The 27,773-nt window shown below is 36.6% G+C and overlaps 1 protein-coding gene across 6 annotated transcripts; it reads right to left on the reverse strand.

Annotated features, from left to right (window-relative positions):
• On the reverse strand, positions 1-27,398 carry cnksr1 (connector enhancer of kinase suppressor of Ras 1). Of its 6 annotated transcripts, XM_079853480.1 has the most exons (22): positions 27,203-27,363; positions 24,168-24,325; positions 20,091-20,293; positions 19,880-19,964; positions 14,248-14,289; positions 13,226-13,345; positions 11,995-12,054; positions 11,267-11,335; positions 10,657-10,776; positions 8,643-8,737; positions 6,931-6,960; positions 6,617-6,726; positions 5,814-5,938; positions 5,497-5,530; positions 5,219-5,394; positions 4,331-4,404; positions 3,844-3,915; positions 2,256-2,329; positions 1,853-1,926; positions 1,220-1,322; positions 937-1,115; positions 1-461 (listed from the first exon to the last, which is right to left on the reverse strand). In XM_079853480.1, exons 1-22 carry the CDS (start codon positions 27,252-27,254, stop codon positions 135-137), a joined length of 2,382 nt encoding a protein of 793 aa, XP_079709606.1. In that variant the 5' UTR covers positions 27,255-27,363; the 3' UTR covers positions 1-134. The 6 variants fall into 6 exon arrangements, with proteins under 6 accessions (XP_079709606.1, XP_079709609.1, XP_079709608.1 ...); XM_079853483.1 differs by lacking the exon at positions 11,995-12,054; XM_079853482.1 differs by lacking the exon at positions 6,931-6,960 and having other exon boundaries at positions 8,643-8,731.
• Positions 27,399-27,773: the final 375 nt, after the last annotated feature.

A 27,773-nucleotide genomic window follows, 5' to 3' on the forward strand; every position in this document is an offset into this window, starting at 1 on the left:
TCTTCTTGTGAACCGACCATCGCTCTGTGCCGGCTGGCTGCAATTCGGCTCCACACATCTGTCCCAGTGTTGCACCTTTGTTTCTCTATCTATTTGTTTTAATACAGTACAGGAGGAAAGTGGCTGTACCCGTGTCATATGTAAAAGAAGCTCTCTGTAGGTGTTTCGCCTGTGACTGGTGTGTGCATTTGCATCAGCACCTGTGCATCAGTAGGAGTGAAGCATCCGTCATCATGTGTCTCTGCATCTACCAACTGTTCTCCGTCACTCAGGGACAGTCCGCTTGCCTCGTCGTTGGCCCTGGACGCTGTGTCTATGCTTGGCGACTCTGCCTGTTTGTACAGTTTCTCAATGTCCTGCAGCAGCTCTTCATTGCACTGCTTCCACTGACGGAACTTCTGCGATGAGAACTCAGAATCCTCTAGGATCTTGTTAATCAGGTGAAGCTCCGCCTCCTTCGCCTAAGAAACACAGGCAGCCAATGACAAAGGTTGAGACCACTGTGTGCCTGACCTCCTCTACCTGGGTAATTATGTAGTACTGCATACTGTCCATCTATTATTGTTGACGTGAGTAGGAAATAATCCTAATAACAGTTCATGTTTGTGTGTGTGTGTACTTGTACAACTATCTTTGTGAGGACCAGTTTGAGTTTTAGACCATTGGAGTGAGGACAAAGAGTAAAGTGAGGACATTTTGGCTGGTCCTCACTTTCTGAGACCCCTTTAAAGGCCTGTTTGAGGGTCAAGACTTGGTTTTAGGGATAAGGTTATAATTAGGTTAAGAGTAGGTTTAGGGTCAGGGTTCGGGTTAGGCACTTAGTTGTGATGGGTAAGGTTAGGGTAAGCGGCTAGAGATTGCATTGTGTCAATGAATGTCCTCATAAAGATAGATGTACAAGAATGTGTGTGCGTGTGTGTGTGTATCATGTCTGACCTTGAGTGTGCTCTGGAGGGCACGGAGTGTGTGTATCTTCTCATTGATAACAGGGTTTTTGTTGCGTTTAATGAAGGATTTACGAAGTTGGTCGTGAGTCGTCGGCTGATTCTGACCAATCAGAGACACTCCTCCTTTCTTCAGGCTATGGAACATTTCATCCATCTCATCTAATTTTCCTGAGACATAGAGAGAATTTGTTTGTTTATCTTGACAAAGTTTCCAAAGATACAATATATATTAAGAAGCTGATAGGCTGATACAGTTTATGCTGATCCTTTACCTGCGATTTTACTGCCCCCTGCTTGTGAAATGGTTAATGGCTCCGACATCCTGTTCTGCTTACCCTTTGTTCGAGGAAGTGTGTTTGATTGAGTTTGGGTTTTCTGTTACAAAATAAAGAGGAAAATCTGTAAAACATTTTAATTTCCAAGGAAAAGTTTGGATATTGGAAAAATGTACTTTTTTCCACATTGACAATAACAAGAAATGTTTCCATCTCCGAACCAGTAAATTATTGTAATAAGAAATGTTTTCTGATCCCCAATCATATCAATGATTTCTGAAGGATCATGTGACACTGACTGAAGATTGGAGTAATTGCAGCCGAAATTTCAGCTTTGCCCTCACAGGAATAAATTGCATTTTAAAATATATTTAAACAGAAAAGTTATATTAAATTGTAATAATATTTCACAATATTATTGTTTTTACTGTATTTTTGTAAATATCAAATAGTTTTTTCCATACAAAAAATAAAATCATGCCGGTTTTGAACAACATGAGGTTGAGTAAATGGAATATTCCTTTAATTTTAGGTTTTATTTTATTCTCATTTGTTTTGTGTATGTATGTGAGGACTGCACGTACATGTCGATGTGTATTCGTGAGTGGGTGTGTCTATGTTTATTCTCACCGTATTGAGTTTCTTCCGATGAGAAAGAGGTGAACGTGATGTTTCCTCCTCAGATTCGGTTTCACTGTAACAGTCTGACAACAGAAACATCATTCATGAATCCAGCACTGACAGAATTTTTTTTATAGAACACAACATAACAGAGAAAGGTTACAAATACACTTGAAAGACAAGTAAAAAGTTGCAAATACACTTGAGGAATATGGATTTTTTTTTTTTTTATATAGAAAGAACATTAGAATAAGTTACATAAGGTGATGAATGCATCAAGTTTGGACTTTACAAATTCTATGCCAGAATTAAATCAAAATCCTCAATGACTGTAAATTGAAAATATTGCATAGAAACAGCATAAGTATTGGCATATATACTATGAAAAATGCGTTAACACATAATTGCCTACCTTCTTCACTGTCTGGCTGACTTTGGACATTTTTCTTGTTTTTCTGAATGGCTGCAATTAGGCAATTAATCCATCTTTTTAGAGAGAGAGAGAGAGAGAGAGAGAGAGAGAAAAGCAGTCAAAAACTGATGAATTATCACCAATCCACATGTCTCACCATCACCAGTTTCCAATTTGCACTACAAGTGATTTGTATCATGTTGTATTAGGCAATGAACAGTAGGGGGCATAGGTGACACGTGAGAGATCCTGCATGCCTAAAAACGAATGATTATGTGTGTGTGCTGTAGAAAAGAGCAATAATAATAGGCAAGTAAACATGAGGCGGGAGTGTTTAATAGGTTAAAGGCGTTGGCATTCACATTGTCTCCAGTGCCGCAGACCGAGACTGTTGCTCTCTGTATCTGACTCACTGCTTTACTGCACAAGTGCTGCTCAAGAGGTCAAAGTCATTAAGAGTCATTTTAGAGTTCAAAGCTTTTCATACTGAAGCTCAGATCAACCACTGCAACTTGGCTACAGAATATCTGAACAATTGTGCCCGTAAATAATGGACATAAATGGCATAAATCTCTTCAGATGAGACAAAGTCACCTGATTGGTCTAATATTATCATCTGGCAAATGAATGGGGGAATGATACATGATAGTTAACATAACTGCCCAAGGTTCTCTCCAGAACATCATATCATCAGCTCTATTATTAGAGGTATGAAGCACCTGAGTTTGACTGGTCATTGGACAAACCATGCAGTGTAAAAGAGAGCACCAATCTGTAGTGCTATTACATAAGATGCTCAACCCTGAATTTATGCAGAGGTGCCATGCAGTGGCTGTTGAATTATCTGATCAATGCTATCAAACTAAACTAAAAAGTTATTTTCACAAAATATGTTTTTAAAGAACAAATACAAGCCTTTCCAGCTTATTTACTGTATTATATAAAATTATATTAATGGTGAAATGTGGAATTTCTGGTTTCCAAGCAAGAATTTCTGGTTTTATTTTTACCATTTTTTAGCCTCAGTAATATAAAGTAATATGTGATATGCAATTAAAGATATTATTTTCATGATTAAGTCAAGTCTGCTAGATTGTGACAGTCAACTGCACAAGCACTACCGACCCACAAGATCAGGTTACACAATTGTGTAAATTGCACAAAGCACAGATTTGTGAGCATGTTTCATCATAACCTGATCTGCATTTTTTTTAAATAAATAAAATAGCCCAGAGAGTGTACAAATCAATTCGGCTGTCAGTATATGCAATTTGTTCTGAATTCCCCACACAGTGTTTACACTTTTTGTTAAGTCAACCCGTGAATCACTTATTATACTTGGCTATGTGCATTATGTTCACATCACAGAAGTAACACTCCACCTTTAAAAATACAATGTCATTTCATCTAACACATCTATTTAAATTCACAGATCAAAGCGCAGTCATTTGCACATGAAGATAAACTGCAGGTGCACAGCGAGATCTAATCATTGTGACATTTCGCTACTCAATTATTTTTACAAAATGCTCTCTAAGACATAACTGTCGTTTAGAGAAAATGCTTGTTTATATGCAGCCAGACTCACTTGCTCATGTCGTTTACATTTTCAGCAGCGAAGAAAAAATTCTGGAAGCGCTGGTGGCGCATTTTAAAAACACTAGGAGAAAAGGAGAAAGAGATCAGATGATAATAACCATTAATCTTAGGGCAGAAGCTTTAGCAGCTTAATGAAAACTCATTTGTCATCATGGTGGCAGGTTGTGCTGTACAGTGTATGTGGACTGCGGGGGAAGATCTGAGGAATGTAAAGTGTAATTCTGTTATTCACACATCTCCAGCTAACTGCCCTCCTGTGCCAGATACTCTCACTCTCACAGCCAACCACAAACACAGAGTCCGAGGAGCCGGGCGACTTCTGTTTCTTTATGATAGTGTGAACACAAACAATCACGCTGAACGGGGTTTAATGTTGTTCAGTCAATAGATATGCTTTCTTTAAATTTGATACAGCAGCAAATAATGAATGGGTAAACCACTGCCAGCATGTTCTGTATAGTGCAGAAGATACTCACTACTTCCTCTTGTGTTCTCCCGCGCTCTCTATATTGTAGCTTCCGATCTTGATTAAGCCCTCCGCCTTCTCCTCCTGCACAAACAAAAGGGTTCAATAATTATTTTGTTAAGTACATCTAATTTAACTGATTTTGTACAAAATAGAGGTACAAAGATATTAAAATTCTGTCTGATACCGACAAACTGATAACTAGTGTAATTTAGTTAAAAGGGATAGATAGTTCCCCAAAAATGAAAATTAATTTACTCACTCGCATGTCCTTGCAAACCTGTATGCATTTCTTTCTTCTACAGAACATAAAAGTAGATCTTTTGAAGAATGCTGGTAAACAGTTTTGGTTCCCACTGGTGACTTCCATTGTGTGTGTGTGTGGGGGGGGGGGGGGGCGGGGGGGGAATACAATGGAAGTCAATGGGAACAAAACTGTTTTTTGTTTTTTATACCAATATTCTTCAAATGATCTTCTTTCATGTTCCATAGAAGAAAGAAGGTCATACAGTTTTAGAATGACATGAGGGTGAGTAAACGACAGCATTCTCATTTTTCCCTTAAAAAACAAAACTGTTGAAAATAAGTAAGTTAATGTTGGCATCACAACATTATAATGTACAGTAGGAAGAATGAATATTCAGATATTTAACACTGTTATTAAAGACTGTTACAACATCCAATATTGGCTAAATAAAAAAATAAAAACTCTAATATCATCCAATATTGTAAAGATACATTGTGCATCCCTTGTAAAGATGAAAACACTTTCAAGGACAGTTTAGTTTTACAAAAACTTTTTAATATAATATGTTACTTGTTTATAAAGTGCCAATCTGTGTATCCACTTATAAGTTTACTTGTAATTCAACCACTTTACAAGTAAACTCGTACTAACCTGTTGGCTGTTATACCAATACAGCGTAGGACCTTTCAGGACGAACCAAAATCTCTGCCATTTCTGAGTCATGAAGACATTTGCTTCTTTTCTCTTCTTCCAGAGCCAACCGTCACAGTCTGGCCGGCCAAGTTCACGACAGGACACCCTCCTGCGGCTCATCGCTGTCCGTGTTCCTTAAGTATACATACGAATCAGGTTAGATTCATTATTTTGCAATAGATGCAATCTATTGCAATTTTTTTTTTAAATAATGAATGAACAAATCCATGCCTGACCTTTAGTAGAGCTCTTCTTGTTCTCCTTTTCTTCCTATGGTTAGAAGAAACTTATCATTACTCTGAGATCACATGGTTCAAAGAACATCAACTTCTGCTGACGTCATCCCAGTTGCCGCATTAAAACACTTTGTTGTGAGATGCCTCAGCAGATGCTTCTCAATGACTCACGATGTACTCGAGTGTACCATACGCAAGGGCACAAGGGTGACAAATCATTATAGTATTTCTCCAAAATGCATCTTGCTCTTTAACAAGGTGAAAGAACAAAGTGTACTGAATTGATTACCAAATGAATGTATTTTTAGTGTACTTACTCTTAGTCCTGCCATGTCAGGACAGGAGCTGGTGCTGGCTCGTTTGAGCTCCTGGTCTTGTGGGGACGGACTTCTTACTGCAGGTGAACTGACTTCCAAACTGTTTCGACTCGCACGCTGAGAGTCTATAAGTGTGAAGACAGAATTATATTGATCTTATAGAGCTTATAAGCTGCAGATGCAGCTTTAAATGTATAGTCTATAAACTAAGGAACAACTACACATGCTCAGCAACACAGAACCAATGAAACTATGGCCGTTGAAAAGACTTCCTTTAAGTAACATGAATTATAGAGCTGTTTCAACCTGGCTTATGCTGTTTACTGGTAGTTTAGCTGGTAGAGCCAGGCTGTTAACTAGAAAAATATAGCTGATGAACAATATTTGGGACAATTTTCTATTTTATATAGAGGTTCTGTATCTGGAACCATTTCTAATAACTATGTTTTTTATTATCTCTGATATCTAAAAAGATTTAATTTATTAGATATCATCTAAAAAGTAAATGATCATGTTAAATCAAAGCTACCGAAAGTTTTCCATTTGAATATATTTTAAAATGTAATTTATTCCTGTGATGTTAAGCTGAATTTTCAGCATCATTACTCTTTCCAGACTCTAGTCAGACTTTTGATCGACAGTGTGCGTGAAGCGAACAGTACATATTATGAATTGTGATGTTTGTGAAAAATTTTATTTATTACTTCTGGGTGGACAAAATGTAAAAAATCTGCATACATTATGCATACATAATGGGGGCTGATGTCTTCAGTGTTTTTTGTTCAATCTGCAGTGACTTTTACCTGCCCCTGGCTGGTGGCGTTTTAAGGTGATTGACTGATGTTCACCAGAGCTTTGATCACTAGAGAGCGCTGATTTCTCCCGTTTGAAATGTGTGCCGTCTGATGCTGATCTATGGTACATAGACACACACACACACACACACATTATAGAGAGAAAGAAGGTCATAAAGAAGGTCATATTGCATATGACAACAACAAAAAAATAAAAAAGTAGCCCTTTGCAATACTATTATACAGATGCAGCTTTAATGCTATGAAAGCTGACCCACACGCACACATACTATAGTTTAGCCATGATGTACACACACAGAGACCTGAGATAGCGGAGTACTCGTATGTCCTCACTGTAGCTTACAGAAAAGAGTTATGAAACAAGAATTTAGTTTATGAAACACACAGGCAGAGGAATGGAGACTTTCACTTCTTATACAATTAACTGAATACATGACATTAACTAACCACACATGTATTATCTTATAGCTGTATAATACTGCTGTATGGAAACACTCATCTCTGGCTGATAACAGAAAACTTCTTAAATTGTAACACTGAAACAAGCATTTTCTGTAAAGCTGCTTTCGAAACAATCCCCCAGTTTCACAGACAAGGCTTAAGTCTAGTCCCAGACTAAAACATAAATTAACATATCTTAAAATATGTCAATGTCATTGTTTTGTCTCAAGATGCACACCAGTGATGTTTCTTTCTAAGGCACGTTTATAAAAACTACTTAAATGTCCTAATTGAACTAAGGCCTAATCCTGGCTTAATCTAAACCCTGTATGTGAAACCAGGACAATATGTATTGTGAAAAGCGCTTTACAAATAAACTTGAATTGAATTGAATTAAATTGAATACACAGTAAGTTTACTGTAAAATAGAAAAATGATGGAAAACATAGAATCCGTGGTAAGCATCATGGGTTATCTGAGAGAAGCAGACAAAACTATCCTATTACAGTATGTCCTACCACATTGTAAAACCTAAAGCTACTATAATTACTCAATGCTTGAACAACAAACATCATATGGGAGACTTGAAATGGTTGTATAGACCCTGAAATCATGCAAATTTAGTATCAGAAACAGCAGCATAGTAATTATAGGAGCGTCAGAGGAAATTCAGCATCAGAAACAGCAGCATATATAGTGATTATAGGAGCGTCAGAGGAAATTCAGCATCATAAACAGCAGCATATAGTGATTATAGGAGCGTCAGAGGAAATTCAGCATCAGAAACAGCAGCATATAGTGTTTATAGGAGCGTCAGAGGAAATTCAGCATCAGAAACAGCAGCATATAGTGATTATAGGAGCGTCAGGGGAAATTCAGCATCAGAAACAGCAGCATATAGTGATTATAGGAGCGTCAGGGGAAATTCAGCATCAGAAACAGCAGCATATAGTGATTATAGGAGCGTCAGGGGAAATTCAGCATCAGAAACAGCAGCATATAGTGATTATAGGAGCGTCAGGGGAAATTCAGCATCAGAAACAGCAGCATATAGTGATTATTGGAGCGTCAGAGGAAATTCAGCATCAGAAACAGCAGCATATAGTGTTTATAGGAGCGTCAGAGGAAATTCAGCAGAGGAAATTCAGCATCAGAAACAGCAGCATATAGTGATTATAGGAGCTTCAGAGGAAATTCAGCATCAGAAACAGCAGCATATAGTGATTATAGGAGCGTCAGGGGAAATTCAGCATCAGAAAAAGCAGCATATAGTGATTATAGGAGCGTCAGAGGAAATTCAGCATCAGAAACAGCAGCATATAGTGATTATAGGAGCGTCAGAGGAAATTCAGCATCAGAAACAGCAGCATAGTGATTATAGGAGCGTCAGAGGAAATTCAGCATCAGAAACAGCAGCATATAGTGATTATAGGAGCGTCAGAGGAAATTCAGCATCAGAAACAGCAGCATATAGTGATTATAGGAGCGTCAGAGGAAATTCAGCATCAGAAACAGCAGCATATAGTGATTATAGGAGCGTCAGAGGAAATTCAGCTGAGACGGCCAAACTCACCTGAAGGACAGAGAACGGACTGAAGCTGCCACCCTCCCCAAAAGAGAATGTCTGTTTTTCTCTTCCTCTTCTTCCTCTTCCTCTTCCTCCTCTCTCTGAAAGTAAAGAATCGATGAGATCGACGTTTGGAAAAACCCAATGTCACCTCAGAGAGTGACTCCTCTCATGTGGCAAGTGTTTTTTATTGTGGCGAGACATGTAGATGTGTGACAATGAGTTCATGTGTACGTTCATGTCTTGTGAATGACCATGGTTAGTTTGTGGCATGCATTACATTTATGTGTCCATTTCCAGTTAGACTGTGCTAGTGCCTGTGTTTGTGTGTGGGTTTATAAAGCAATACTTTGGGGACAACATTGTTCCAAGAAATCATGATTATTATTTTAATTCTAAAAATGCAAAAGCTTACTTTTAGCTTTAGGCTTCATAAAAACAATAGATGTCTATGTGTCCTTATTTAAAAGTCTAAGTGTTGGGGTTATTATTGTTAACTAGAACAAAAAGTACTCCATAAAAAAGTATTACTTGAAATAAAATAAACATTAACAGAAATAAAATAAATTATAAAAAAAGAATTGTTGTCAAGGCAATAAAAAGTAGACAAAATAAAAAGTCTCTTAATAAAAAGAGACATATTTAAAAAAACAAAAACAAATACAAATGAAAAAAACACTCAAACTGTTTTACTCAAAAAATTCTTAAAATGAAACCATAAAAATAAACAAAATGTAATGAAACTAAAATTATAATAGTATACAAATGACAATAAATTAACACTGGAATGTGTTTGATAGCTCATAAAGTGAATGTGTGCATTTGTCTGAGCTCTTTGCGCAGCCCTGAGGATCAGTCCCTCAGGGTAACCAACAGACCCAATCATTGTAAAAGCCACATGACTGCTACATCACACACTGCTTCAGAAAATGTACTTTTTTTATTTAACTGGAAATACACACATACTAGATCAAACGGCAAGGAGAACAGTCTCTCTCTCTCTCTCTCTCTCTCTATATATATATATATATATATATTATATACAGTATAGATATTAATAGAATGTTCAAAAGAACAACATTTATTTGAAATCAAAATCTTTTGTAACACTGAAAAAGTTTTTACTGTCACTTTTCTATCGATTTAATGCATCCTTGCTATAATAAAAGTATTAAAATTGTTTTGTTTTTTTATCTTACTGACCCCAACTTCTGAACGGAAGTGTATAATAGTCATCAAACCTGTATGAGTGTGTATATGTGCGTGTGTGTGTGTGTGTGTGTGTAATATCAGGAGGGTAGGAAGTCACTGCTGTCATGACGCTTCTTTGCTGATTGTTTCTTTCATTTGAAAACGTTTATTGTAAATGTGTATGTGTGAGAGAATGTGTATTCATCGCAGTGTCACAAGAGGAAATGTGCTCATCGAACAAACACAACCACGTGTGACGTGTGAACATGTGATGTCAATAAATCTGTTGCAAAGCAACCACTAAAAGAATCAACAGTGTAAAACGCTGGCAGCACCTCATATGAGACTCATGTGTTCATTTCAAGCTTATTATTAACACTGTCAAAACACATTCAGCTTTTTTTTAGACAAACAGCAATACCAAATGAATGGAATACAACAAAAAAAAAAAAACACAAAAATGTTTATAAGCCCGATCCAAATCACATTCGTAATTAGTTTGAAATCTGTTTGTTTTTTAAAGTATTTTGTCGTTAAAACTACCTGAATGCCAGTCAGTTTTTTTGATCTCATCATTTCACTTTGTCATAACAATGTTTTTTTTGTCAATTTTTCTTTTTATGTCATAATTATGATTTGGGTTCAGTCCTAAAGATCGGATTTGATAACCAAATCAAATATGAGTCCAGTGTGAACAAAGCTGAAACAACCCTAAAGGATTTAAAAAACTGATTCCAGAGTCATTAAGCTAAACTGCCAGATTAAAATTAGTATTTTAATGTATGTATGTATGTATGTATGTATAGTAAAAAGGATGAGCCTTTAGTACCTCAGAATTTGCTCGGCTCTCTTTGCGTTTCAGGAAACCTGGAAGCCTCCTCAAAACCAGATTTACTCCATTTGGATTCTCCTCTAGTTTTTTAACAAGATTTGTCCTGCTCCAGCCAACCTGGAATTGGATTTATAATTTACATTGTGTTAAATACATGTATATTTGCATCCAAAATGGAGGTTCTTTTGCACCTAATGCTGTGCTAGATTGATTTATTCATTTCATTTGAAAAAGTTAGAAAAAAACCCTGAAAAAACAGAGGACATTTCTTTTTCAAAACATTTTGCCAACCCTGTTACATTCAGAATGTTTCCGTGTTTAACATCAAGAAGCATCAGCGTTTGTCTTTCTTCTAGTGTGCCTATCAGTAATAATAGGGCATTGGGCCACAAAATAACAATAATCCAATTTAGTGGACAAAAGACATCTGCTCAAATCCAGCGGGCAGGTCATCAAATGGACGGACGAGTCTCACTGTGCTAACCCAGGGTTCAGCCCCTCTTATTAAAACCCTGTCAAATTTCCTTCCTTACAGAAGTCTTTATGTAAATAACCTTTTACTATTATTTAGTACAGTTATCATTAGCATTGAACAGTTCCTACTTACTACTATCTGTCCGTTGACCTGAATGACCTCATCTCCCGCTAAAATCTTCTCGCAGATCTCTGTAGGAAACTGTAAGACAGGATTTATGATTATGTACAACAGAAGATGTTCAACTGAGTATATCAGTACCAAAAATTGCAATGGCGTAGAAGGAACCACCCACAAACAGAAGCATCATGCCCATTCAAACTGACAAGTGCCGCTTTTGAAACCAAGTGCATTTAGTATGCAAAATCACTAAAAACTAATTATTTTAAATAATAGTGTAGGTTAAAAACTGTTTAACTTAAAGTTGAGTGAGTGAGTGATTAAATGTGCCTCTTTTCTGAATCCAATATATTTAAATGAAACTAAAGGAAATTACATAACTCCCCTCTTCCCCCATTCTTCCCCCATTTCTGACCATAAGGCATTTTACTTTGAAGCATAGTTTTCTCTTTTTATATAGGAAAGAAAAATTAGCAAAAAAAATTCAAACTCAAGATTCTCATTTTAAGACAGCTTTAAAAATAGCCCACTTTTTTACAAGGAGGAAGTTAAGATTTCGGAGTCAAGTTTGACTGACATTCTGTATGTGTCGATTAATTTACGGGATCATTGACAGCAGACTGGGTGATTTAAATTTGTATATGCTAGAAAAACACGAATTTTCAACCTAAACAAATGAAATTATACTTTTCCATCTTTCAAAATATAAGAAGCGCTGGGGTACCGTCAACCTGTCCTACCTCAGCTGCTGTTCCAGTGACAAAATGATTTCTGGATCCTGTGGTGGTGATCTCAATTCCCTATGTGAAAGAAATAATTTGAATATCAAGCCAAGATTATCTTAGACCTCAGCTAAACTAGAATTCAATGGCTTATATAAAAGAGATGAAAATCCGGGCTGCTAATTGGTCTGTGAACCCTGCAGATTCGCTATAATATTTAGCCTTCCTGCCATCTAGATCAGCAAGCATTATGGAAAGAAATTCAAAGGGAGAACTGAGGGAGAATGTTCAAACCGGCATTGGTCAATGAATCGACTGCAGTATCAGATGTTAGACAAAGTCCGATTGAAATAGTATTGATTTTGCTGAAAATGTACTGTAAGTACAGAGACCTCCTGCTAAAGAGACAATGAACCAGGGTGGTCCAACCTCTATTAGTATCTGTCAGATCAATAATAATCAATCATGTCCAATTATTATATTCTCTGACTCTTGTTCTTCCAACAATATCGCTCCTGGAAACAGCAGAGGCGGGTCTTTCTTGGCAAGAATCACAAGACAGATATACCTTTGATATTAAAGTACAATGCTAAACAGTGTAAAAAAAGTGTTATTAGATTTCCTCAAATGTTTTGTGGATGACTGCCAATGTAATCATGCATGGTGCATTGCGTGTTTGTGTCTGATATGAAGACACACAAAACATAAATGCCCCAAATTAAATTCAAATATGTCAAACAAGACAAAAGACTATGTAAGCCTTTATAACTAATCAAGTTTCTAAGAGTAAGGCTGTTCTTAATTGAACTGGGGCAAATTTAAACCAATTATACTATTTTTAATAGGTTTAAATTTAAATTAAAAACAGGCACCTCACAGAAAAGCTTCTCTTTTGTGGAGCTGCTTAGTGTTGTTAAGGTACAGAAAGGAGGAGCTTCACATGACAAGTGCAAGGACTGTCTGAGTAGAAATGATTTATTAACACTGTTTAAAGAAAGAGATAAAACAGACAGAGCGCAGAACTCCATCTGTACCTCTATACTAAGCATGGTTAGTTCTTTAACATTTGCCAACTAAGGAGTAAATTTAACAGCACCAAAGTATCTAAATAAATTATGAATCTAGAAAATACTTTTACTGCTGAAAGCCAGAGAAAAACAGGGAAGCGAACTGGACAACATAGAGGATGAAACAGAGAAAGAATGAATTACTGTAAATAATTTGAGTTATAAATGATAAGATGCATTACCACGTGATCTCCTGGTGAGGCAGGGACCAGTTCAACACTCTCCAGCTGTGCAGAATGGGTAAGAAGAGTAAATGGACTAACGGTCAAAATCTCATCACACACTGCTACCAACTGACGACACTAGACAGAAAGACAGAAAAAGAAAAACGCATGTCAGTTTAACTGAAGATGGATCATCTCTTCTAAAGTAATGAATATAATCGTACATATAATTGGATTTCAGCGAGTTATATTTTCATGTACAATGTACACTAACGTCCAAAAGTTCGGGGTCAGTAATTAATACTTTTATTCAGCAAGGACACATTAAATTGATCAACAGTGACAGACATTTATAATGTTACAAAAGTTCAAATATATGTTATTATTTGTTATTAATGTTATTAAATTGTTATTAAATTATAATGTTCAAATAAATGTTGTTTCATTTAAACCTTTTACAGTATTCAAAGAATCCTAAAATAATATATCATGGTTTCCTTGGTGAGCATAAGTGACTTTCAAAAACATTAAAATACATCACATATTTTTATTATTTAATAAAGTGCTGTAACAAAAATACAAGATGCACATTTGCTCTTTCATTGTACACTTATTACACTAAACTATTTTTGTGACTGAAAATTGCTTTCTGTGGTAAATGAAAGCATACCACAGAATCAGAAGTGTGTCATTTCTGTGCCATGAAAATAGTTATCATGTGTCTGTGTCACATGATAACTATGATATGCATTACATTTGTAAACAAACAAAAATATAAAGAATATTTTAGTACTTTAGTAGGGCTGTCAAAACGATATATATATATATACATATACATGTATGTGTGTGTGGGTGGGTGTGTGTGTGTGTGTGTGTGTGTGTGTGTGTGTGTACACACACATATATTATATAAACAAACTTTGATGTTAGATGTGATTAATCGATTTGACAGCATTTAAATAAAGAAGACCTTCATATTCATTAGGGTCAAGAGACACGCGGAAAGTAAGAGTGAAAACAGAAGACCCATGATCTCTTACTATGGAGATGATGTCCTTCTCCTTTTCAAACACAGCGGTTTCCTACAGGGAAGAGAGAGAGAAAATAGAGAACATTTACTAAAAATGCAAGTGCTTCCACCCACAGTTCAGTTTGATGCACAATCCAGAGATCTACAAACACAGAGTTCATCTAACCCACTCACTCCTTGGCTGATTCAGCTCGTTCAGCCCTCTCAATGAAACACTTCCTTAAAAAGAGTGACGCTACACACAGCTAACAGCCCTCAGACCATTGAATCCACAAGCTGAAGTAAGAACAAGATTACATACACGTAAACACACTCTCATGCGTAATACCTGGAACATGTAGATCATAGACTAATTAAAGGATTATGGTGGCCGCTTAGGATCAGTGGCAACCAGACATACTGATGCGCCAAATCTTATGTAACATCCCTAAAGATAAACATTGAATCCCAGACCACTAACAGATTCACTTCAGCCAATATACAACTCACCCAGCCATGAAGTTCAGTACAAATAAAACCAAAACAAATAAGGGCTCAAATCCAACCTCAGATCTGTTTGAATTGGCTGAATGTTTTCAGTTAGTCCATCTGAGGCATAAAAGTATGTACTTACTGGACTCAGGTGTGTGAGAGAGAGGATATGACAAGGCACGCAGCTGAATAATTTTGAAGGAAGGGATGCGTGTGTGACAACGATCGCTCACTTCTCGTTATATTAAACAAGTGTGTCACTTCCCCTCCTGACAGAGCGACATAATGTAAAAAAAACAGCAGGAGGAAATACAGATTCAGAGAAATAAAAAAAAGGTGATTGGATGGATGGATGGATGGATGGATAGATAGATAGATAGATGGATAGATGGATTGATGAATAGATGGATAGGTGGATGGATAGATGGATGGATAGAGGGATAGACCCTCTATAAACACATCAGTTTTGAGTAAAACAATGAGATCTGACAGAGAGTTGGCGTTTTAACAGCACAGGCTGCAGGGATTTCACTTCAAATGAGAGCAATTATCTGCTTTGTTTAAGGTTTTGGATAAGGATACAGTTGTGTTTCCAAGAGCTTTAAAGTAAGATGTGCCGTTGTCACGGAAACATATGTAAATGTGAAATAAATGGAATGAGGATGTGTAAGGTCAAACAGGACACACATACACACACTGGTCATGTAATTTAGAATAATATCTTCAATGTTCACACCCTGCCAAAGAAAACTACCAAAGTGTTTTTTTATAGGTCATTATGGTACAGTTCAAGCACAGGTCATTATACAGCCATGCAGAGGAGACCAACGGCCAAGGTCAAGATTTTCATTAAATACTACATTAAATTTCGGTTTGTTTTCAATAAACTCTATCGGATACCCCCAAAATATCTGGCACGTGTCTCATGGGATCATTCTGTGATACCTTTACATCTTTTTAAAAAAAAGCTTGATTGCCATTTACTGGCATTACTGCCATTTAATGAAGTATATGGAATTAGAACAACACCAGGGTGAGTAAATGATAACTTAATTTTCATTTTAAGGTGAACTACCCCTCTAAACCCTTTTGTATAATCAACTGCAAGCTCACATTTAGATCTGCCTCTGTTTTTGAGTGCAACTCCCACATTTCAAAATCCAATCAACAACCAATAGGTAGTACCCGCCCTTCATTTTTTTCTTTCCTGATAATACATTACACCTAGATGTACATCACAATATGGAAGACAAGAGCTGTCGCTTCTTCTGCTTCTGCATCGCTACTTTAATTGAGATAAGGAGAGATTACATCTCTTCTTGCCCTTGCTTAATTTAATTTAGTTTCTTTTCCTCTTTCTCTAAATTTAATTTTACTGTATTAAGTTATTCATATTTCTTTTTTAATCACTATAGATATTTTGGCTTTTGATATTTTCTGAGCAAATGTAATACTGAAAACTAAATTTGAAAACTCAGAAAAGGAGTGAAAATGAGAGACATCTTTGAGACACACCTGATATTCACTGTCTCCCCAGTAGCTTTCCTTTCCTAGCTCTATTGAGGCTGACATCCTCACACAAAGGAGATTCATTCAGTTCAAAAGCTTTTACCTTGTTTTCTTCTAGTTCTCAACAAAGCTCCTCATTTCAAATTGATAATGATCATTAACTCTATTTTAACACCGCAGAAAGAGAGAGAGAGAGAACTTCCTTCAGTGATAAAACACAGGTCAGCAATGGTTTACTGGCGTGACAAATAACTGCATTTGCAGCTGCATAACAAATGACAAAAATGGAGCAGACCAAAGTATATAATGCTTCTGTCTCAAGGCAGAGACCAACAGCAAAATCAAATGCTCTAGTAAGGGGGTCACAGTCTCCAGGCCAGCAGACCTGGAGATACTAAAAAAAGATCTGCCTCACATCCTGCATGGATTCGTTTACACCTCTCCAAGGCATAAACAACACATATGCTTGTTTTCCCATCATGGTGGGAACTTTCCATTGAGCTGATGAGATTCTATGCCCCATGACTAAAACCTAACTCTTACAGAAACCTTTATACATTTTAACATTGTCAATAAGGCATTTTGGAATGTTTCTTAAGCTTACATTCCATACTGTAATACCTTCTAAAACTCTGTCCTTAATTTGAGGAACTCTACAGAAGAGACGACTTCTAAAATTCCATGACACCGACTGTTTATTAAATGAAACAACCATTTCCTCTCAACACAAACCGGCAAATATTATACTAAATATTTCTGAGGCAACTTCAGACATGTGAATGTTGAGGGAAAAGTGTATTTAGGGTAAAAAAGATAAAACAAGCACACACAGTACCTAACGGACGTGACCTTTTCTTAATCCACTGATGTGTTATTTCAGTACAGTGTGTGTGTGTGTGTGTGTGTGAATCTCCTTTTACACCCTCTGTATAACTCCCGCCTCTTATCTCTCTTTTAATTAATCTATCTTTCACTCCTTCACCTCTCCTTCGTTTTAAGTTCATTACTCCTCTCTCTCTTTCTCGATAAAGTCATCAGCTGACTGCTAATTATTCCACTCCCCAGGGAAGCGCTGCCAATACAGACAAACACACCAAAACTTGCACAGATGCAATTATATCTCTGACAAAAAGAGCTTCCCTTCATATCTGGGTTATCCCTGGAGTCACTGAATATTTGTTCATCTGTTCATCAAAAAACACCACTCACCACCAGCGAGCAAAGACACAGTCATCCATGTATGACACACACTAGTATCACCAGAAAGTTTTGCTTGACATGGTGACCTTTGGCTTCAGGTGACGTGGTTTCTATGAAGATCAGAAGCCCACCTGTCCCCTAACACCTGTTCTAACACTCACCTTCATGGTTTAAATGTCACAAACTTATTAAAATGTAAGTAGAATGAACACTCTATTCCCAGAAACCTTTATCCAACTGTAATTATTAATAGAAACTGGAGTGGTCTGACCTCAGTCAGAAGTGATCTGTTTTGATTTAGGAGTTCATATGGGATTTAATATAAACACACAAACCGAGAGCTTTTCTGCATAAGTTGATCCTTATGCAATCAAATATATATCGGGTCATATATGTATATTGCATTTTCTAATTAAACACACACAACTTACATTGCATATATAATAAAATATATGAAAGTATTATTTATGTATGCACTACCGTTCAAAGGTTTGGAATCAATAAGATAAAAAAAAAAAAAAAAGTTTTATTCAGCAAGAATGCATTAAACTTATCAACACTCAAAGCATTTATAATGTTACAAAATTCTATTTCAAATAAATGCTGTTCTTTTGAATTATTAATCAAAGTAAAACATACATATATCTTGGTTTCCACAAAACTAATAAGCAACACAAATGGTTTCAACATTGCTAATAATAAGAAACGTTTCTTGAGCACCAAATCAGCATATTATAATGATTTCTGTAACATTTTTTATCAAATACATGCAGCCTTGTTGAGCATAAAAGACTTCTCCCAAATTTAGTTTTTAAAAAAAAAACGTACAGACCCCAAACTTTTGAACGGAAGTACCGGTATATCAAATTTGTATTTTCACAGGTGAATGTGAGAATGACCATGTAAGGATCAGTGACCCAGAACAGCCCTCAGTTTGTACATTAACTCTTCTTTTACTGCTACCATTCTTACATTCAAAAGTTACTGATTGCTGCACAAAAAAGCATTTGCTCATATAATAAACACAGAATTTGTTTTGTAGTGTAAACAGGAAGTATACAAACAATGCACTTAAATTAGAAACGATACCATCAGCTTTAGGAAAACGAACTCAACGACAAAACATCGCGGGAGAGAAAACAACTACCTAGTGATTTACACTGTGTGTGTGTGTTTGCTACAGCTGACAGAAAGTAGCTGATAGCATCAAGTGTCAACATACTTAGTGTGCACATTGCACATTGTTTCTCCATACACACACACTTAGCTTCTTTCTCATTTCCACACTTTCCTTCCCCTCTTTAGCAATGCTGTTAGCTTTCAGAGTAGAAGACTGAGTCACATCATCAATGATTCAAACCCTTTTCTGTTATTTTCCTCTGTGATTACACAAACAGCACCAAACAGTCCTTGAAACTTTAAAGCGAACCAGAAAGTTGCAGGAAACATGGAGCAAATGGTTCAGATGCCTTTCGAATGACGAAGCAAACATAAATCTAGAAATAGATGCTATCTGGTTTCCAACGACACTGTGAGTAAGTCAACAAGTTTTATCATTAGTATATCTGTGCGTGTGGCTCTGTGTGCACCCAAGTAAACTGTAAGACTGTTAAACTGGTAAAAGTTTCTAGGTAAAAGTATATGAGATGAATGAATGGCAGGAAATGAGAAATAAAATGAGCAATCAAAACCTAATGAAGTATAAAATTGTCAATAGACAACAAACCTACTATTCCATGTCCAGATGAAAGATACTCTTCTGGTGGAGTGAATATCATGTGACCTCTTCTTCTGTACGCTCACCACAGGTGAATAACACACGACCAAAAGATCTTTCAGTTCTCATAGTCTGTCTATGAATGCCCCTCCCTCCCTCCCTCCCTCCCTCCCTCCCTCCCTCCCTCTCTCCCTCTCTCTCTCCCTCTCTAGTGAATACACATAATGAAAAACATATGTTTGTCAGCATTTTTCTGAATATCAGTCATGAAGCAAACAAGCAAAGCAATTATTGGACAACATGTAAAATGCATTTCCAAAAATATTTAGGTTAGCAAGCTGCACAAATAGTACCACAAATAGGCGATATGGACAGACTTAATATGGATTTGACTTTAATCACTTCAGACTGATTTTTAAGTCAGTATTGCCTGAGTGCACATTCAGATATTTTCAATTAATAACAATCTAAATTTCAGTATGTTACTTGTAAAAAGTTATTGAATGCTTTCAGAAGACTTGGAATATAGCACACAAGTCATATGGACCAATTTTATGGCCTTTTCCCTTTTCCTTTTTTTCACCCCACTCACTACCATTGTATGGAAAAAGCAATGGTTCATTGCTTGTGTCAAGAAGGAATGTCATATAGGTTTGTAACAACATTAAGGGGGAGCAACCAATGGCACAATTTTCATTTTCGGGTGAAAACTCCCTTTAAAGCACTGTAATATGATCAAACTCACCTTATGCACTGTGGTATCCAGATCTTTACACAAAGTGGTGACTTTCTCATTTGCTGTGTATCCGGTCTGCTGGGCAAACTGATACCTGTAAAAGACATACACATTATGACTGAGAATGAACAAAATATCACAACACTACTCCATGCTCAAACTCATGGCCTGAATACGAACACGGTAAACATCGCTCTGTGGTTCAGACTGTGATTCTCACCTGTTGAGCATAGATGCAAGTCCATTGGATGCTGTGATCACGTCCACCACCGCCTGCAGTACCTGTTGTGGGAGCTTGGTGGCGCTCTGTCCGTCAATGGTATTGACACGCCAGCGCCCCTGTATGCTCATCTGCAGAGTGTGAGCCACTGCACGCAGCTTCTCCGTCAAACTGCGCAGACTGTCACCCCCAACACTGTATGTCTGTGCAGACATGGGAAACATGTTAGGTGCCATTCACATCAGTGTTTTTTGCATTTAAAGTGGAATTAAAAAAACAGGGTCTTGAGATCCGTTTTTAAAAGCTGAACTTTTTTAACGTCATTCTTATGGTGTGTTTCATTCCTTCTGAAAAGTTCATATTTACAAATTGGGAAGTTGTAATTATGATGTCAGATGCATTCAAGTTACTTTGTTTGGAGCATAAGCAATGCATCTTTTTAAATTTTACTTCAACAATATGATGAATAAAGAATGCGCATCAGGTGTGTTTTTAGTTTTTTTATTCAAATTATGAAGGTGCTGTGTTATATATTCCAGTGGTTTTCAATCCTGGTCCTGGGGACCAACACTGCTCTGCACATTTTAAATGGCTGCGTCCAAATCACATACTATTTTAAGTAGGTACTCATTTTGAATAAGTACTTACATTGCAAGCACTAAAAAAGTGCTCTACAGTTGTGGTCAGAATTATTGGCACCCCTGGTAAATATGATCAAAGATGGCTGTAAAAATAAATCTGCATTGTTTATCCTTTTGATCTTTCATTTAAAAAACTGAAGTAAAATAATTGAAAGTGTGTGTGTGTGTGTGATCTTTCATTTAAAAAACTGAAGTAAAATAATTGAAAGTGTGTGTGTGTGTGTGTGTGTGTGTGTGTGGGGGGGGGGTAATCACATTGTGAAATAAATGTTTATCCTCCAAAAAGATGTTGGCCACAATTATTGGCACCCTTTTATTAAATACTTTTTGCAACCTCCTTTTGCCAAGATAACAGCTTTGAGTATTCTCCTATAATGCCTGATGAGTTTGGAGAACACCTGACAAGAGATCAGAGACCGTTCCTCCATACAGAATCTCTCCAGATCCTTCAGATTCCCAGATCCATGTTGGTGCTTCTTCTCTTCAGTTCACCCCACTCATTTTCTATAGGGTTCAGGTCAGTGAACTTGGACTTCCATTACAGAAGCTTCATTTTGTGTTCAGTGAGACATTTTCGTGTTGAATTTGATGTTTGTTTTGGATCGTTGTCCTGATGGAAGATCCAACCACTGCCCATTATAAGATTTCTAGCAGAAGCGGTCAGGTTTTGATCTGTTGGTATTTTTCTAGAATCCATGATACCATAAATAGTCTGGAGGCCAGGACCTCTGGCAGAAAAATAGGCCCACAACATTAAAAATCCAGCTGTATATTTAACCGTGGGCACGGGGTACTTTTTATCTCTGTTTGCACCAAACCCATGTGGTGGGTTTGCTGCCAAAAATCTCTTTTTTTTTGTTTCATCTGACCACAGAACCAAGATCCAGTATTGTCCGACAATTGAATATGCTGGAGTTTGTTTTTGGATGAGAGAGGAGGATTTAGTAGGGGTTGTTCTAATTTATTTTTTTCATTTTTAGGCTTTCTGACCCCAAGACTCAAATAATCTCTGCAATTTTCCATCTGTGATCCTTGGAGATTCTTTGGCCACTCAAACTTTCCTCCTCACCGTGCATTAGGACGATATAGACACACGTCCTCTTCCAGGCAGATGCGTAATATCTGTAGTTGATTGGAACTTTTTAATTATTGCCCTGATGGTGGAAATGTGAATTTTCAAAGTTTTAGCTATTTTCTTACAGTCACTTTCTCTTTTGTGAAGCTCAACAATCTTTTTCTGCACATCAGAACTGGTTTTACTCATTGTGATGGATGATTAAGGCAATTTGGCCTTTGTGAAACAAGGAATTTATATTCCTGTTAAACAAGACGTTATAGCTAGACAATTTCATCTTCCTAGTCACCCTGGTGTGCTAAAAAATTAAAATATTAATGGGAATATACTTTAGAGATATTTTACTCATAAAAAATTCTAGGGGTGTTTCATAATGTGATGCCCCCCACTTTCAATTACTTTACTTCAATGAAAGGAATCAATCAATGCAGATTTATTTTTACAGCCATCTTTGATCATATTTATCAGGGGTGCCAATAATTCTGACCACAACTGCCATTTGACATTTGCCATGTTGTCATTATCATGTGACCTACAACGTCAGTTAAGTCGCTTCACTGCCATTCACATATCCTCTCCCATGGGCTGCATCCGAAATCACATACTTCCCTACTATATAATAGGTAAAAAAAAAAACAGTATGACAAAATAAGTATGTCCGAATTCACATAAAACTGTAGGCAAAAAGTACCCAGATGACCTGAAGTGATTCTGAAGTGTGCATACGATGGACATTTTACTATCCCATTAAGCCACGGGAGAGGATTTATGAATCGCACTGATGCTGAGATTTGAGGTTTGCTAACTTACACCTGGAAAATACAGTTCCTGTTATTCTCCAGCTATTCTCTCTATAGCAAAGCAGGAGCAGTTGAGCCTGACGTTTACTGTTACGACACACGCAGGGAGTCCTGGCACCATCAGGTCCACATTAATCCTCCCAGCAGGCAAAACATTTACAGCACATGGAGCATATCCACTGTCAGCTCACTGGAAGCTTCAGTCAGCGAGCAAGCAATAAACACATTTGTGACCCTGGACCACAAAACCAGTCACAAGTCGCACGGGTATATTAGTGGCAATAGCCAACAATACATTGTATTGGTCAAAATTATTGATTTTTCTTTCATGCCAAAAATCATTAGGATATTAATTAAAAATCATGTTCCATGAAGATATTTAGTAAATTTCCTACCGTAAATATATAACAAATTTATTTTTGCGAGTGGATGCAGCAGAATCGCGAACATAAATGGACAAATTTACCGGATGTTCTCAATGTTTAAAATTATTTGTCCTCTGAGACCCTGCTAAAGTCAGCAGGGTGAGCAACCCTCACAGATGTAATGAAATTAACAGACAGCAAGAGAGAGAGAGGGGGGGGGAGAGAGAGAGAGAGAGAGAGAGAGAGAGAGAGAGAGAGAGAGAGAGAGAGAGAGAGAGAGAGAGAGAGAGAGAGAGAGAGAGAGAGAGAGAATGAGAGATATTGTCTACAGAGCAGTTCAGTCTCAGACTAATGTTATAACTGTTTAAAAAAAATGATAGTGACTCATGGAAGAGCTACAGCATTCTTCTCCTCCATAACAAAGGCTCTACATTGGGCAGCGCACGCTAACTAACACATACACTACCAAAAACTCATACAGAAATACTTAAAATCAGATGAAATAACAAAAGGATTATTACAATACTATTACACCCTGTATTCACAAACCATACACTAAAATCCAAACTTTATCGTCTTTATGCTCCATTCACATCCTTTGCACTAAAAGCATTCTGAAGTGTGAATTAAGGTATTATTTAGTCCAGGAGCATTTTTAGATGTTTTCACAAAGATTAATGTGATCCACACACACACACACACACACACACACACACACACACACACACACACACACACGTCTGGTGCACTATCTTTGTGGGGACTCTCCATAGACGTAATGGTTTTTATACTGTACAAACTGTATATTCTATCCCCTTACACTGCCCCTATCCCTAAACCTACCCATCACAGGAGACATTCTGCATTTTTACATTTTCAAAAAAACTAATTCTGTATGATTTATAAGCTTTTGTACCCATGGGGACCTCAATTTAGGTCCCCACGGTGACACGAGTCCCCATGAGTCTGTGTGCATTCAGGTTTAAGTCCCCACCGGTGTAGAAAAACATGTCCACACACACACACACACACACACACACACACACACACACACACACACACACACACACACACACACACACACACACACACACACACACACACACACACACACACACACACACACACACACACACACACACACACACACACACACACACACACACACACACACTCCTACCATCCTACCATCCTACCAAAGCACAGAGTTTTTCCACAGCCTCTAGTATTAGCTCCTGATGTCCGATTTTATGCACTCCGAGTTTCTCCAGCCTGGAAGAGGATAGTTGCAGCAGATCTGAGCCAGAGAGCTGCCACTCAGAGAATGAGTACTGCTGCAGAGGAGCATCCAGACCTAACAGACACACAGACATATCACAATTCAAGTTCATCAATAGTTCAAGTGAGAATTTAAGTTCATCACAGTACCAAATGTTACTACATCTTATACAAATGTAATAAAATAAATATTATATATACTACCATTACAAAGTCTAGGGTAAGTATGATTTTATATTATATATATATATATATATATCATTTTTTATATATTTATTCAGCAAGGATGTATTAAATTGATCAGTGACAGCAAAGACAAAAGACATATTATTACAAAAGTTTCCATTTCATATAAATGCTGAAAATATTAAGCAGCAAAACTTACAACAAAAACTTTAACATAGATAATAATAATAATAAACCTTATTTACAAGTAACAAAAACACATATTAGAATAATTTGTGTAACTGAAGACTCGAGTAATGGCTGGTGAAAACTTTTTGAATAAAGCTTTGTCATATAAGGAATAAATTACATTTTATAATATATTACAATTTATCAATTTTATTAATATTTCACAATATTACTGTTTTTACTGGGGTTTTTTTTTATCAAATAAATGCAGCCTTGGTGAGCATAAGAGACTTCTTTAAAAAAAAAAAAACATTAAAAAAAAATCTTACCAACCCCAAACTTCTGACTGCATCTAAAAATTAAAATGATCTTCTTAAAATATATATAAAGTTAAAAAGAAAATATATAATCCTCACTATTATAATGGAGAAATCCAAATAAAAATATTGAAAGAAAAATGAGTAGTGAGTAGAAAGAGTGAGATGCCAACACATTATGAATGAAAGGAAATGGCTACATCATGAGAAGCTCAAGTACCTCCCAATGAACAATCCACATGTACACATACGAAAACAATTCCATGTAACTGTTGTAATGGAAGGAAATGAGGATGAAGAAGGAAATGAGGATGAAGAAGGTGCCCAGGAGGCATGTGGGTCATACACACTAAAGCTGTGCAGCCAGCTGTTGTAGTCATTATAAAACACACACCTGCTATGTGTTTACTTTAGAAGTTTCTATTGTTAACTAGTTTGAAATGATCAAGATGAAGATCCAGCTGAAGTTACTAGATGGATTCTCGTCTGCACATGCTTTACTCCTGTAAACTCATATGTGTGACACTCAAAACACTCAGGATTTAAGCTTTTTTTCTCTAAGCTGGTGAAACACAAAGATTTTAGGCCCTGAAGGAAATTCCTTTGCGTAAGATTTTTACGCAACTACATCCACAGCCAAAAGATTTTATAACCATATGAGACTATTCTCTAGTCTAGATTCATAACACATGTAAAGTATTATACCATGATTTGTTTTATAAATCAAATGAAATGCCATATAAAATGCAATCTAACCACAGTGAATATAAGGCTTTGTTATCATATTTGGTTTGATATAGCCTAATATTTATTCAGCCTTTAGTGATCTCATAGCTCCAAAACAGGATCTAAATGATCAAAAGATACAACCTAATGTCCAACATTTGTCAAACACTTAGACAAACAAACAAGTTAGAGAATGGACTCTATGCTTCTGTTACAGTCTAATAGGTTATAAGGGTTTCAATAGGATCTACACAAACACACAACTAAACAAAATTAGTAAAGTGCACATTAGAATACTTGTATTTTATATAGTTTTACTATTATTAATATTGTTTCGAACTCAAAAGGCCGATTTGTTTACAACATTTTATTTTAGGAAAAAAGCAAGGAAAATTGATATTATGTGTGAAACAACTGCTGAATTACAAAAATAGGGTGAAGATCTTATTTGAAGATAAGATACAGATTCAAGAAACCAAGTTAGAGGGTGAAACTGTTGCAAGCATATAGAAGAGATAAGGCCTAGTTAGGAAGTCAAAAGGCCTACATCTCAGCTGTCAAACACCTGGCCTGTTCAAAAAACCCTTAAATTAAAATCATTATTGTTAATTATGCCCTTCAAACTAAAATGTATACAGTATTTAAAAATGTTTCATAAATATATTATGCAAATTTAGCTGAAAGGCCTATAATAGCCTGTCTGGACTAATTGTGACAACATTTGGCATCATATGTGTTCAATATCTTTTCTTCTGTGCAATATTGGTCGAACTTTTCAGTTGCCAAATACTTTAAGATATGTGCCTATACTAAAATTGAATTTGAGAAACATTCATTGAAGTATTAGGCTAAGGTTCTCCTAATTCATATTACTAATCCACTGTAAACATAACTCAATAGAAATATAAAGCAAAAACGAAGTACATAAAGAGTAAAAGGCCAGCAGTGCATAATCAATGTTATACTTTACACTTCATAGTTGGATTATACATAATGAATACATAATATTTTTACAACCAACTGCTGCACAAAATAACCATAATGGTTCATTAGTATTACGCAATAGCCTACTACAGTATAGTAGCCTGCACTATAAAACTAATATAAACATTTTTTAAACACACAGCGACACAAACACTATTGTGAAGTATAAAAGAAACGACATTGTAGAGAGTTCGAGTGTTAAAGTGAAACCCCAGAACATCAGAACTGAGCGACAGTGATAGAGACATGCGCATATAGAACGATGTGGGCCAGTCTGGACACGCACAGAGAATGACAGCAGCAGATTTTATCGCTTTGCATATTATAATCGACGTATCAGTACTATAGCATAGTGTTTTTGAAGTTTGTTAAATCGCCATTGAATTCACCAGCTGAGTTATCAACAAACTAAAAAGCGCTTCCTCATTCCACCAACACCTTCCTTCCGTTCCTTAGGGATTTGTGTCGTTCCTGTTTTATTCGGCCATATCTTTCTGTCGACCTACATGAAACTAACTGTCGGTCTCTAAAAACACAAAGACACAGACATAAACAAAAACAAACCCGTTTACCTTTGAGCCACTCGGTGACTCTCTCGGTGCTCCAAGACGCTACGGGCTCCATGATCGTAGGAGCATGAATTCAAATCCCTGAAGTGGATCAGAGCAAAGAAAAGTTCATCCTGGTGTCTGTCTGGTTGGCACACCTTCCTACAGGTAAAGCTGCTCTCTTGGCCAATGGTGTTCTGCGCACACTGCGCCTGTCTCCGTTTGCTGGGCGGGGTTCATGAAACTGTCATAGAGGCTGTACTGTACATGTCCCGAGAACAAATGTTTTGTTTTGTTTTTTTCGGTTTGCCAAATTGCCAGACTCTCTCCTTGCTTGAAAACTTGAAACATACATGAAACTTGAAACAACATGAAAACATAACTTGAAAATGTTTTGATCAGCTTTCTGCTAGCATTAGTAAGTAAAACTATTTTAAATCCAATTTCCCCCCTTAAAGGGATAGTTCACCCAAAAATATATTCTAAAGAATGTTGGTAATCAAAAAACAAAAACAAAAAAAACAAACAAAAAAACTATGGAAGTCAATGGGGACCAGAAATAAAAATAATGTTTCAAAATATCTTTTGTGTTCAA

This window comes from Squalius cephalus (assembly GCF_949319135.1).
Source record: "Squalius cephalus genome assembly, chromosome: 20".
Taxonomy (NCBI): domain Eukaryota; kingdom Metazoa; phylum Chordata; class Actinopteri; order Cypriniformes; family Leuciscidae; genus Squalius; species Squalius cephalus.

Coding starts and splice junctions, on each gene's coding strand:
- cnksr1 (XM_079853480.1), bottom strand. CDS start 27,254: ATGGAGCCCGTAGCGTCTTGGAGCACCGAGAGAGTCACCGAGTGGCTC. Junction 6,961..8,642: donor GTCCGTTCTCTGTCCTTCAG/GTGAGTTTGGCC, acceptor TGTAAGCTACAG/TGAGGACATACGAGTACTCC. Junction 4,405..5,218: donor ATTGGTATAACAGCCAACAG/GTTAGTACGAGT, acceptor TTGTTTGTGCAG/GAGGAGAAGGCGGAGGGCTT.